This window comes from Leopardus geoffroyi, chromosome D1, assembly GCF_018350155.1.
Source record: "Leopardus geoffroyi isolate Oge1 chromosome D1, O.geoffroyi_Oge1_pat1.0, whole genome shotgun sequence".
Classification (NCBI taxonomy): Eukaryota; Metazoa; Chordata; class Mammalia; order Carnivora; family Felidae; genus Leopardus; species Leopardus geoffroyi.
Window position 1 is genome coordinate 46,430,505 of NC_059329.1, and position 14,599 is coordinate 46,445,103.

Below are 14,599 nucleotides of genomic sequence, written 5' to 3' on the forward strand. Positions count from 1 at the left end.
CCAATTTACCAAACTATATGAAAAAACTGTGCTCCCTGAAAAGTTCCAACTCACACAAACACAAATAACAGAAGTACAGCTTAACAACAGTTAGCATACCTTGGAAAGTATCAAATCACCTAACCATCGCACACAATCGACATAATTCCTATGTATGTCTCTGGTGGAAAAGTCAGGAAAGTGAATTTTCTGAGAAATAAATGGCCTGAAATGGAAATGTCAAAAGTTAAAAGAAAAAAGGATAGTAGAATCACACTAATTTTCACTTAAAAGATTTATAAAACTTTAATAAATACAATAAGCTATCTAAAGTTAAGCATTAACAGTCTATGAAAGTCAATATATCTAGATTGTTTCAAAAGATCATCATCTTTCTAGAACAATGACATATCATTCCAAAGACTGCTAAAGAGAAAGCTAGATGAGAGTCCTGCCTTGAGCAACAATCTCTGGAAATGGTATCTGACAAGAATCTGGCATTTAATAAGACTTTTCCTGTATTTGGGTAAATAAAACATACTGCTATACATACATACATACATACATACATACATACATATACATATACATATATTTTGCTTAAACATGTCTGTGAGAAGACCACCAACTACCAGTTCTTCCCGTTCTACAGATAATTAAAAGCATACTAACATTTCTAATCTAGTGATTCAGTTTTAAACTGAAATTAATTATAAAAGAATGATATGCCATGAATTAGTTGTGTCTCTTGGGCAATTCAACACATCCTTTTTACTTCTCCTTCATATGTAAAAAGGATGCTGGGTTGAATCCTCTCATACATTCCTCCCAATTCCAATTCTAGGAGCTTTTCTTTATTAAAACATTAAAATGTTATTCATGATCTGTTATAAATTCTCAATTCTGCTGTAATTATGTTAACTGCTTTTTAGCCAAAGAAATATTATAATCTATGGTTAAACCTCTCAAGACCAGCATAACTCAATGTTACTTTCTGTAAACTGTAAAATATAATTCTATTTATTCCAAAGCTCTAGAAAATATGAAAACAAATATTATACTAACCCCTTGGGTTCTAAAAGAGAAATCTGGAAGTTGTACTAATTCTCAGAGGCCACTGAGGTCTCATAAATGTTAATGCATTGAAATATTTGTTGATGGGTTATAAATTTAACTGATAATCTATTAATAATCTGGTTTGATAAAGAGAAACTAAATGCTAGCTCTTTGTTAAAAAAGAATTGTAAACAAAGTTAATAAATGGAGATTTATGACAGTTACAGTGAAAGTGCTAACAGCCTGATCAGATACTGAAAAGACAGTTACTGAATTAAAGAATCGAAACATTTCAGGGGTGCCTGGGTGGCTTAAGTCTGTTAAGCGTCTGACTTCAGTGATTCATGGGTTTGAGCCCTACATTGGGCTCTGTGCTGACAGCTCAGAGCCTGGAGTCTGCTCTGGATTCTGTGTCTCCCTCTCTCCCTGCCCCTCCCCTACTCGGCACTCTGTCTCTCTCTCAAAAATAAGTAAACAATAAAAAAAAATAAGCATTTCAAAAACAGATTTCAATTGGAACTTTTCAAAAATAAAAAAAAAAGATTGCCTGGCTGGCTCAAAGGGTGGAGTGTGTGTCTCTTGATCTTGGGGTTGTAGGTTCAAGCCCCACATTGGGTGGAAAGATTACTTAAAAAATGAAAATCTTTATATATATTAAGAAAACTTCCCACTCAAAATCTCTTGAAGGAGGTTCCAGCTTTTGAATTTTCTCCATCTAAAAAAGGGATCATCGTTTAAAGGAAAGAATTACATTATCATGAATCAAAGCCAAGAAACCCATTTAAAAAATCAGGATTTACTGACATGACTAAAAATTAAGAGTGCTGACAAATAATGCTAGCAACATTATTCAGAAGGACCCTTTACTCTATCCCACAGCAATTTTAAGCAGCTTAACATTGTTATAATGTAAAAAGCCAAGCATATACATACCTAAATAAGTAAAACATGCTACTAAATTAAGATGAAAATGCAATTTAAAGGGGATTTTGAAAAATGAGCCACAAACATTAGACTAAAAGCAAAGGGCTATATTTAAAATCAGTAAATTTTATGGTATGTAAACTGTAAGGGATTATGTAAAAATTTTGGATAAAGTAAAACACATCATCAATCCAACAGCAAGAAATAACTGTTTTAAATAGCACAATTTTTACCTGTTAGTTTTATTTGGGTTATAATCATAAGATTCTTTAATTGCATTCATCATTCTCTTTGAATTGATCCTCCAAAGTTTAAGAGAGTGATCCATACCACAGGACATTATTTTTTCACCCAAAAGATCATAATCCTGTACGTAAAACAAAAAAGCTTAGACATACAAAATTGCCCAAATTAGACTATCCAATTTTCATCTGAGGTACAGTGTAGTAAAAATTGTATTTTAAGTCACAAACACTTTGAGTTTCATCTATGTAGCCCATAAATCAGACCTGTTACTGATTTCAAGATTTAATTTTATCTGATTTGTCACCATAGCATATATGAGCTTATATAATATATAAGTCAAGAAAGTAAATTGTTTGAATTTAGTTTTATCTATTCAATTATTTTTAAATATTACCTTTGCTTGATTTTAAAGGTAAATAGAATGCTGAAGTAATTATTCTATGATGCAAAGACCCGAGTTAAGTTTGTTTTCTTTGTCTATTAAACAATGAAATTGACAGCTGTATGTGAAAATATACAATGAATCTTTAAACAACTGAAATTTTGCTTTATGTGTATATTTAAGTCAAAATACTTCAGTTACATTAGGTAAGTTCACTTTTAAAAAGAAAAAAGGTCTAAAAAAAGGAAATAATGTATTTTAACTTTTTCATTTGCTATATACCAATTGTTAAGACTGCTAACAGATCATCCGTTGTAATAACCTTAATGTACCTATTTCATAAAGCAATGAGGCACAGAGATGCTCTTTAACTTAGCATGTGATTCATGTGTTAATGAAAATCTCACACATCAGTCCTTCTAGTGGAACTCCTCCTGTATTATAGAGAAGAGGAAATAGACTGTGTACTGCTCTCATTTTAAGAAATAACAATAGGGGCACCTGGGTGGCTCAGTCGGTTAAGCGCCTGACTTCGGCTCAGGTCACAATCTCACAGTTTGTGTGTTTGAGCCCCAGGTTGGGCTCTGTGCTGACAGTTCAGAGCCTAGAGCCTGCCTTGGATTCTGTGTCTCCCTCTCTCTCTGCTCCTCCCTCATTCATGCTCTGCCTCTATCTCTCAAAAATAAATAAAAGTTAAAAAAAATTAAAAAAAACAAAGAAAGAAAGAAATAACAATAGAAGGGCACCTGGCTGGCTCAGTCAGTAGAGCATGCAACTCTTGATCTTGGGGTTATGAACTTGAGCCACACACTCGGTGCAGATATTACCTAAAAATAAAATCTTAAATAAAAAGAAAAAGAAAAAGAAAGAAAGAAAGAAAGAAAGAAAGAAAGAAAGAAAGAAAGAAAGAGAAAGAAAGAACAGTGAAGAGTTCTATCTATGGAGGAGAGTATCTTCCTTATTAATCTAGGTATTTGTGTTAAACCAACCTTCGAACTGATCACTAACACTGTTTTCCAAGAGCCTAAGGGCTTTAGATTCGTGTTTACTGAATTCAGAAGTCTGGTTGCTGCTACTTCTAATTACCTCAACGTCAACAGCAACATGACACCCTTAGAGCCAGTAGCTCTAATTTATAATTCTTAAAAAAAGGATGGTAGTCATGGCTCTTAAGACACAGAAGACGGGAGAGTGCTGCTGCAACGTTTAGAAAATCCAAGGTGACAAAGTAGGTGAAATTAGGTATGATTCTCACAAAAGCATACAAACTCCAACTTCCAATTATTTAGCAATTAAAATGCTACCTGCTTCAAAACATGGTGCCCCTTTACATAGTTTAAGAAAATACTGAAGAGTTGTAAAACCACTAAGTAAGTTATAAATGGAACATAAGTAAAGCTAAAATAATGTAAAAATGTTAAGGGGCGCCTGGGTGGCTCAGTCAGTTGAGCTTCCGACTCTGGCTCAGGTCATCATCTCCTGGTCTGTGAGTTCGAGCCCCACGTGGGGCTCTGTGCTGACAGCTCAGAGCCTGGAGCCTGCTTCAGATTCTGTGTCTCCCTCTCTCTCTGACCCTCCCCCATTCATGCTCTCTGTCTCAAAAATAAATAAACATTAAAAAATATTTTTTTAATGTAAAAATGTGAAAACACTAGCTAAAAATACTAGCATCACATCATTAAAATGGTTCAATAGATTATAATACATAAAGTTAACATGACATCAAAAACTTATCTAAAACTCAGTATAAACATAATGAAACATTTCCAAAAAATGGATCTTATATTTCAGCTTTATTTGAAGTTCATCTTTTATTTGAAAGATGAGAGTTGGGGTGCCTGGCTGGCTCAGTCGGTTAAGTGTCCAACTTCAGCTCAGGTCATGATCTCGCAGTTTGTGAGTTTGAGCCCCGCGTCTGGCTCTATGCTGACAGCTCAGAGCCTGGAGACTGCTTCAGATTCTGTGTCTCCTCTCCACCCTTCTCCCACTTGTGCTCTGTCTCTCAAAAATAAATGTAAAAAAAAAAAAAAAAAATTGAAAGATGAAAGTTGATCAACCGCTAACTGGCTTAACCTTTTTCTTTAATGACTGAGAAACAGCAAAACAAAAGTTAGTTTGGTGATTTTTGATTGAACAAGTTCAAGGTATTCTTTCATGAGAATCCAGGTACTGGTATAAAGTGCAAGAGTACAGATAAAACACAGAGCCTTACTCGCTTTATTCCTTCATCTGTAAGCTAATAACCTTATTATATCACAAGTAAACGAAATGAGTGCCTGACAGGCTATATGAAACAAACCACATGCTTTCTTGTAAGAGTTCCATGGGGATCGTTCAGAGCTCTGTAGCTCTGTACACCTGAAGATCACCGCCCTGCAGTTTTCAACTTACAGCACTTAGAACTTCATCTCTGTGCCCTTCTACGCCTCCAAATATTGCCACCAGAGTGTCTGTTTGGATATTCCATAATCGTAAAGCATGATCTAGTATAGACATAAAAAAATTAAAATGAACTTTAGTCATTCATTTACTCTGGACTTGCAAAACCTCTTTAAAGAAGTAAAAACTACTCAAGTTTGGAATTAAGTTATGCACAGTGGGGACTAAGCAGAATCCAATTATACAGCAATTTAAAATATTTACATCAACACGTAGACTTAAGTGTGAGCACAAACTTTCAAGATCAAAAAGAAGTATTTATGTGGTCTTAAAATATGTTTAGCTTATTTGCCTCAAACAATTTCTTTTAAATAACATCTGATTTAATGGAGTCATGCTCATGACGTAACACTTAGGGATTTGTCATAAATAAAGTTTGTTATGTCATAGAACAAGATACTACAGTTTTTCCCTCCATAGAATCCACATTTAGTAGTTGAAGGGGACTGAACAGATTTACGAGATCTTTACAGTAAACCCAAAATAGGATTAAAAACTATACATATCACAACATACTTTTATAGTATTAAAGACCTCTTAGATATATTAACTATAATTTGAGCAATCTCATCCACTAAACATTAGCAACAAAATATACAGCATTAATATAAAAATGAATGTACAGCTTGATATCTGGCAATGCCCAAACTGTACATGACTATTAATCTATTCCATAGGGAACACTAAAAGACAGTAACAAATTATGTTTAGTAGTGGAAATTAACATTGCTATAAAAATTATTTCTTAAAAAAAATTATTTCTTGATTAATTATGTACAAGTTTTTGTGTGGACATTTACTTTTATTTCTCTTGACTACATATACACACACACGGAAGTGGTATTTCTATGTTTAACTTTTTGAGGAAATTCTAGACTTTTTTTAAGGTGGGTACATTCTACATTCCCACCAGCAATGCATAGGGGGTTTAAACTTCTCTACATTTTAGTTAACAGGTTATTGTCTGTATGATTATAGTCATCCTACTAGGTATGAAATGGTCTCATTGTGGTTTTGATTTCTATTTCCCTAATGATAAATGATGCTGAGCACCTTTTCATGTGCTCACTGGACAACTGTGTGTATTTAGAGGAGGTCTATTCAAAACCTTTGACGCTTTTTTTAAAGGGTTGTCTTTATTGTTGAGTTGTAAGAGCTCTTTAGACAAATCCCTTATTAGATATACAACTTGGAAAATATTTTATCATATTCTGTAGATTATTTTGCACAATGGGGGAAGAGCTGAGTTAAAAAGTTGTGATAGTTAGAACAAGTGCAGCATTATGACCCAGGTCACCTGTAAAGAAATACCTGGGTCCAGCTACTATTATCAGAGGAAAGTTGTCAGCTCTTCCTAGGTGTCAGTTTCTAAACTTAAGCCTTGATAGTTAAAGAAAAATCACACTGAAGTATTTTCACGTAAGAATTTTGACTTGAGGACATCTTTTAATATAAACAGATTGAGGGGGAGATTATAGGTTTGATAAGCCTTTATTTTTTGACAAGCCTTTAAAAAGAATAAACTAGGGGCGCCTGGGTGGCGCAGTCGGTTAAGTGTCCGACTTCAGCCAGGTCACGATCTCGCGGCCCGTGAGTTCGAGCCCCGCGTCAGGCTCTGGGCTGATGGCTCAGAGCCTGGAGCCTGTTTCCGATTCTGTGTCTCCCTCTCTCTCTGCCCCTCCCCCGTTCATGCTCTGTCTCTCTCTGTCCCAAAAATAAATAAACGTTGAAAAAAAAAAAAAAAAAAGTTTAAAAAGAATAAACTTGACTAGAATAATGTAGAAGTAAAAGGGAAAAAGGCAATCAAGAACAGAATGTAGAAATAAGAACAAGCCAGCTCATTTCAGAGAGCTCAGAAATGATTAAGAGGCCTGAATGAGCCCTGAATAAACTTATAATGCCAATATAGGCATATGGAAGGCTTTCTCTTTATAAGTATGGGAAGCATTTCAAAGAGCTTATACTAGAGAACTTAGCATTTTAAGGAAGTCTATTAGGGGATCCTTTACAAAACAAAAACTTTATAATACATAGAGAAAAACAATTTTCAGATGCATTATTTCTTACTACATGACTGGTTAGTCGTAAGATGATTTGCAAAACTTTTGAAAATTCTTAAAAATGTCCTAACTTTGGTGTTCTGCCACTAAAATTAATAAAGTTTAATAAAAGAATTCAAATGAGGATGAATGATCATAACACACTACTGCACATAAGAAGGGTAACACATACTTAATCTTCAGTACCTATTATTTATATCTGATGTTAACAGTGTATTTTTCATGGTCTTTCAACTAATTCTTGGTCTGGGAATGCTAATAAGGTCTAAGATTTTTCTACTAAAACATACTTTATAAATTCTTTTTAAGTTTGGCTTTTTTGTTTTTAACCTAAGAACTCTCTGTCCCTTAAAAAAAAAAAAATCATTTCCAAATAAATAGAACTAAAGAAACATTTGCTTCTCTTACCTTTACTTACTGACAGGAGAAGATTTGGATCTCTTGGATGGAATTTCAGCTCATTGATAGCATTTCCATGGCCAACATAATGCTACAATAAATTTATAACATTCAACTTTCATATTAAATCAATAAATTCTCTCGTTAATCTTAAGAGAATGGAAAAATAGTTTCACTTAAAGTACCGGTTCTCAACCCTGACTGCACATTAAAATCACCCAACAAAGTAAGGTTAAAAAAAAAAAGAAAAAAAAGAAAAAAGACATTGAAGTCCCAACTGCAGGTATTTTGATTTGACTGGATTAGCAGAGGCCCAGCTAAGGATTTAAAAGACCCTCAGGTGATTCTAATGTGCTCTAGGGTTAAAAAACTTCTGATTTAAAGAGGTTTGTAAAACTTCTCTGGGTATCAAATTCCTAGGCTTCACCTTTTGGTTCTTTACAAGGTGCCCTTGACTCTAAATCCCTAATTAAAAGATTTGGAAAAGACTTACTCTTCCGCTATAGTTCACTCCAGACTCTCTGAATAAGGCAAGGCAGGAGGCAAATTATTCTATTTTTTAAAAATTTCGAATAAAAACTTCCTGCTTATTCCTTACTTTGCATTATCTAAATGTGACAAAGGTCTCAAAAGACTTGTCTAAAGGAAGCAAAAAGCGAAGTACAAATCAAGTTAGAAAGTATACAGATACTGATTCCACTAGTTTTAAATTAAAAAATAGTAAGTTTTCACAAGTGTGCATTCAAAACAGGGCAGATCTACAACGTAACCAAAAAAACCCACCTTTATGCACTGCATTGTTATGGGATTAATTATCCTAATTATGCCTCTAGATCCGGCCACAGCCAGCAAAGGATGGCTTGTATTGCTATCATATGTCCATGCACAAGTATAGAAGTTTTCATCAGCCTAAGAAATGCCAGTTAAGAAATATAATTTGTTTTTGAAAAGTAAACACGTCAACGATTATAGTACAGTACAAGGAAAGCTCCAAAGAAACGCTCAAGTTTTTACAAACCAGTCCTTCCGCTCAATTTGATTACTATTCAGAGATGCTTTCACTCAACTGTCATTTGAAAGCAGCCATGAACAATATGTAAATGAATGGGTATGGTTGTGTACCAGTAAAAGTTTATTTACACAAACAGGTAGTTAGCCCCACAAGCTGTAATTTGCTGACCCCTGTTTTAGCCCAATACTTCTGAATATGCATCTCTAGAAAAAGATCAGCAACTATTCAGTTTTCCACTTTTTCCTGTGAGACTTTCCCAGTAAGGCTACAGAGCACTTCTTTCCACATAAATGATGGAAGACTGAATATCCTCGCTTTTTCTTTTTTGCTAGCTTTTTCAAATGGATCTTAAAAGAAACAGCTTTGTCTAACCTTTTGGCTTTTTAAACCTTTCTTTTTCTTTATGTACTCATGTTTTGCAATATTTTATTTCCTAAACAAACTGCATGTTTATTTTTTCCCTATAGGCTTTGTTGTTCAAATACTTGGGATGAATGCCAGTCACAGCTTCTGATCAACCCAAATTCATCAAATTAACTACCCTGACATGATAAAACTCTATGCAAGGTCAAAGAAACAGGAGGTTTAGCTACTCTCTTGCTATCATTCTCTACTACTGGATTTCCAATGCTCATCTCCAGACATCCTTCCCCCCTCCCTCATATCCACCTTAAAATACATTTCTAGGGATCAGGAAAATTAAACTAAATACAAGTAGTCTCTTGTGACAGTAAAGGAATAGCACTGGGTAAAGAAAGGACAAAGTAACTTTAGGGAACTAATTAATTTAGAAAAGTTTTGGTGTACTTATTGAAATTTCTTTAGCCAAAGATATTAAAAACCCAGGAAAGGATACGTCAGCATCCACATAAGATTGCAACAACCGGATTTCTCCTTGTGAGTGACATTCATATAAGGTAACCTAATAAGAACAAAAATACGGTAAATTTCATTTCAAATACAAAAACATACTCTCTTCACCTGTGAAACATCTTAGTCACAAATGTGTCTTAGAGACACTATAGAAACTATTGCTTTAAAATAACTTCTTTAGGGGCGCCTGAGCGGCTGTTTGTTAAGCGTCTTACTTTGGGTCAGGTCACGATCTCACGGTTCACGAGTTCGAGCCCCACACCAGGCTCTGTGCTGACAGCTCAGAGCGTGGAGCCTGCTTGATTCTGTGTCTCCCTCTCTCTCTGCCCCTCCCCCACTCATGCTGTCTTTCTATCAAAAATAAGTAAACATTAAAAAAAAATTAAAAATATCTTTTACTTATTTTTGAGAGAGAGAGAAAGTGAGAGCACAAGTAGGGAGGGGTAGACAGAAGATCCAAGGTGGGCTCTGTGCTGACAGCTGGGAGTCTGATACAAGGCTCAGACCCCCCATTGTGAGATCATGACCTGAGCCCAAGTCAGACACTTAACCAACTGAGCCATCCAGGGGCCCCTAACTTTCTGATGTATGGGAGTCCTTTTTATTTGCCATATATTCTAAAATTAATACTATCTGCATAATATACAATTTAACTGTAATAAATTTCTTTCCATTTTTTATAGTTTATAGTTGTGTTAGCAGTAACTTAATAATTTCAATAGAAATAAGAACTAGCGTCGCCTGGGTGGGTCAGTCGGTTAAGTGTCCAGCTTCAGCTCAGGTCATGATCTTGTAGTCCCTGCGTTGGGCTCTGTGCTGGCAGCTCAGAGCCTGGAGCCTGCTTTCAATTCTGCGTCTCTCTCTCTCTCTGCCCCTCTCCACTGTGCACACATGTGCGCACTCTCCCAAAAATAAATAAACGTTAAAAAATTTTTTAAAAATATAGTAACTCTAACAATCACCTATCACTATTAAGTTAATAAAAGCTCTACATTAATAGTATAAAAAAAATTCCTTATATGACTGCTAAACTAGGTTATATCCCAGAAGGTAATTTTTTTTTAAAAGAAGTCCAAACAGAACTTTTTATAATTCAATATACTTTGTAATGGCCTTCAATGTCATTTTTTTAAGTGTTTATTTTGAGTGAGAGAGAGATTAATTGTGAGTGGGAGAGGGGCTGAAAGAGAGGGAGAGACAAAATCCCAAGCAGGCTCCCATGCTGTCAGTGCTGAGCTCAAGAAACTGAGCCACCCAGGTGCATTCCCTTCAATGTCATTTTAAATGATAACAGGGATACTTTTTGTTAGAATGTATGGAATATTTAAAATAGCATACTGGAGCACAAATTATACTAATTCTCGTATTATCATGGCCAAGTTAGTGAAGTATAATCTTAGGTTTACAGTGATGTCTTACTTAAAGTAGATTCAAATTAATCAATGCAGTATGCTCCCAACTAGGAAAAATAACCTTAATCTTTTCTTGAAACATCACTTTCCCCACAAATTTTTTTTTTCAAAGAACTTAGGAACCAGACAACTATAGGCAGGCTACATATCACAGACTACATTTGGCTAAACACCAAAAAAAACCCTGCTGTCCCATGTTATCAACTGTAGTAGCCGAGTTTCAAATTTTCAGAATTTCAACAACCTAGTAAAGCACCAGAGCCTTAAATGTAATTAGACCTTCCTTAAAGGAAGTTTTCCAGGAAATTACCTAAAGTCAAATTTTACTTTTTAGAAAATAGGTATCTAGAAGAAAATGATCTAGCCCAGAATAGATGCATATGTGTTCCTGTGATTTGGAAATATGCTGACATTTCAAAAATATGGAGATGACAGTCCCTGGTTATAAAGTTAACTTTGAGAACAGAATACCAACACTAACAAAAAACAAATACAGAAAACAGTGTGCATTAAATCATGTTCTTTTATTGCCTAAGAAGCTTAGCACAATTACTAAAGAACCGTAACATTTTTTTTTACTCAAAGTAACAAAGTATAAAACATCTCTCTGATTCACTCCTCTTCACCTCTTGGGCTAAAGGCAGAGGAAGTGACTTATATTTGTTATCAACCTATATCCAATTCGTCTATTTCCTCCATTTTTCTTTTTCCAAATACAACAATAAATTTCTACATTATTCCTCATTAACTCCTAGTACAGTATTAATGGATACCCAGAATGTTAGCTAATACAAAGTTAAGAGGACAATTTTTCCTTGAGGTGATTTCAATTTAATAACTCCAGAGACTCCCTGGAAAGCACTAAGGAATCTTCCTGTTCTCCATTTATTTAGAGTTAAATAGAATAATAAATTGCTATCCACCAGTTGAATCCCTGGTCTAACTGAAAAGTTAAATAATGGTTTCTGTTAAAATGTGCCAGCATGCTTCTTCCATACACTTCTTTCAGTTCAAGATACTTTTGGCTTCCTTAAATAAAAACAAATCTAACACAGATGTTTATTGAAAATCGTTAAAATACTTTCAATAACTATTATACAAATCTACTGGATATATGCTTTGTGTTTACAGAGAGCCACTAATTAAGTTTATTTTTAAGAAACTACAGACCTTGGGGGCATGTGGGTGGCTCAGTCAGTTAAGCCTCCCGCCTGCGACTTCAGCTCAGGTTATGATCTCATGGTTGTCAGTTCGAACCCCTGTTGAGCTCTGTGCTGACAGCTCAAAGCCTGGAGCCTGCTTCAGATTCTGTCTCCCTCTCTCTCTGCCCCTCTCCCGCTTGCACTGTCTCTCTCTCTCTCTCTCTCAAAAATAAGTAAACATTAAAAAAAATATTAAAAAAAGAAAACTACAGACTTTGTATCTTAAATGATAAACTAGTTAAATCACTTCCAAAAACAGAAGTCAATTCTTTCAGCCATGCAAAACAAAATATTTATGAAGACAAAATATAAACAGAAACCTGTTTCATGAACAATTGGGAATACATGAAATAAAGATGGATTTTCAGTCATGAATACTAGTTTTAACAATTTTAGCTAGTTTTGACAATCGCTAAAACGCTTCACTTTTACATAAATACCATCAAACCAGCTATGCCAAATTTACTTCAAAATCATCACACTTTAATATTATAATAATACCAGAGTCTAATAATCAAGTCAAATGCCAAGCAGACCCCTGAACACTCACTCTGTTGCTTCCTACAGTTGCAAACACTAACGGATCTCCTTCTTTACTGTGCCAGTTAAATTGTACTCCAAACAATGGTTGATTATGATCTTCCTGTAAAATAATCATAAGAAAAATTACTATAATTTAGAAACAAAAGAATGGTGAACTGACCGTTTTCCCTTATAACCCCTCCCCCCTCCAAAAATGTAGGCTACTATTTAAGTCAGAGGTCAGGTAACAAGCACTCAACTATGAATTAACACGATTTGCCTTCTATTTACTTAAACTCAATCATATTCTTCTGAATCAAAATTAAACTGGGTTAATTATTGTAGATGCATTTAATCTCTTAGGACGTAATTTATGTTTCTGAAATAGGAGATGAACAAATACACTAAGAGTTAATATAGCTTCTCTAACACTCACTAAACTTTCTATTATTCCTATAGAAACAACCTTAAATAATCTTGATTTTGGGTCCTAAAAGAAAAATATCCCATGGAGTTTTATCATGAACAAGAATACTGGAACACTGGGGACCAGGGGTGACAATAGACTGTAACTTCAGTTACTAGGAAGCTATAAGGAGGCGCACAAAAAACATACAGTTAACCCTTGAACAACACAGGTCCACTTAAACACGGATTTTTTGGATAATTACAGTACTGTAAACGTATTTTCTCTTCCTTGTGATTTTCTTTTTTTTTTTAAGATTTTATTTTTATTTTATGTATTTTTAATGTTTTAATTTATTTTTGAGAGAGAGAGAGACAAAGCACAAGACGGGAAGGGGCACAGAGGGAGACAGACAAAATCAGAAGTAGGCTCCAGGCTCTGTGCTGACAGCTCAGACTCGTGAACTGTCTGGGGCTCGACATGTGGGGCTTGAGCTCATGAACAGCGAGATCATGACCTGAGCTGAAGTCGGACGCTTAACCAACTGAGCCACCCAGATGCCCCCCTTGTGATTTTCTTAGTAACATTTTCTTTTCTCTAGCTTATTTTTACTGTAAGAATGCAGCATATAACATACAAAATACATGTTAATCGACTTTATGTTATTGGTAAGATCAACCAATAACCAATGTTATTGGTGAAGTATGTTATTGGCTTCTGGTCAGCAAGGGATTATTAGTGGTTAGGTTTTTGGGGAGTCAAAAGTTAAACTTGGATTCTCAACTGCACGGGGGCAGGGGTGACAGCATCCCAATCTCTAAGTTGTTCAAGGGTCAACAGTATTCACTTTTGTTCACAAAAATTATTTTTCAGCCTTAGAATTTTACTGGCAATCTCCTGGCACTGAACATTAACTTTCACACTCGCTTTTAAAGTGTTAACAACTTTCATTTCTCATCCTTTGAAAAGCCACAGCTTTAGGCTTCTGAAATATTTAATCAAATTATTTAAAAAGTCAAAACCAACACCTTCCAGATATATTATCTGGGTTAAGATAATTAAATGGGTTAAGATAATTAAATATTAACACAAAACTATTAATGGACACTTTGCTTTTTTAAAAAGTATATTAATTTCTCTCCTTCTAAGAGAATATAATTTGACACACTGAGCCATGTATATTGCTACACCGACAAGAAAATAATTTCCCTAGAGACATAACTTCTTATGCTTTCCCAATACTTTACCTAAAAATATATTCTTATATTTAGAAAGATTCTAACTTACATACGTAAAAGATAATACAATGTATATTTTTGTCAGTGTAGGAAAAATACTCCCAAATTTAAAAAAGAGAAAAAGAATAATATGTAAAGGAAAACATTTTAAATAAATATCAATCCTTTTTATAACTAAAAATGCTTTTGAGGAAGCAGCAATTTAAATAACTCCAAAACCTTGTTTTCCCCAAATACTGAATATTCAAAAAAGTTAATTTACACATTTTCCTTTGAAAACAATTTCAAATAAGACAAATGATAAGAATTAAATATTTAAAACCTGCAGAAAAACATGTTTCAATTTGTGCTGAAAGTTAATGGGTCACATTCAGTTCTTTTTAGTAACAGGTATCAGGAAATGGCTTTATGTTTTTAAAGTTTTAACAAAATGTGAAGAATAACATATC

General features: G+C 34.5%; 1 protein-coding gene across 11 annotated transcripts in view; it reads right to left on the reverse strand.

The window, feature by feature from the left end:
* The window catches only part of EED (embryonic ectoderm development), a 195,138-nt gene that overhangs the window by 10,653 nt on the left and 169,886 nt on the right, over positions 1 to 14,599 (reverse strand). For all 11 annotated transcript variants that reach the window (XM_045483735.1, XM_045483740.1, XM_045483737.1 and 8 more), the window contains 7 exons: positions 12,535 to 12,627; positions 9,354 to 9,419; positions 8,269 to 8,394; positions 7,495 to 7,576; positions 4,979 to 5,070; positions 2,193 to 2,326; positions 100 to 205 (listed from right to left, as the gene is read on the reverse strand). In XM_045483735.1, the coding sequence (XP_045339691.1) occupies positions 100 to 205; positions 2,193 to 2,326; positions 4,979 to 5,070; positions 7,495 to 7,576; positions 8,269 to 8,394; positions 9,354 to 9,419; positions 12,535 to 12,627 (699 nt within the window). The remainder of the gene's footprint in view (positions 1 to 99; positions 206 to 2,192; positions 2,327 to 4,978; positions 5,071 to 7,494; positions 7,577 to 8,268; positions 8,395 to 9,353; positions 9,420 to 12,534; positions 12,628 to 14,599) is intronic.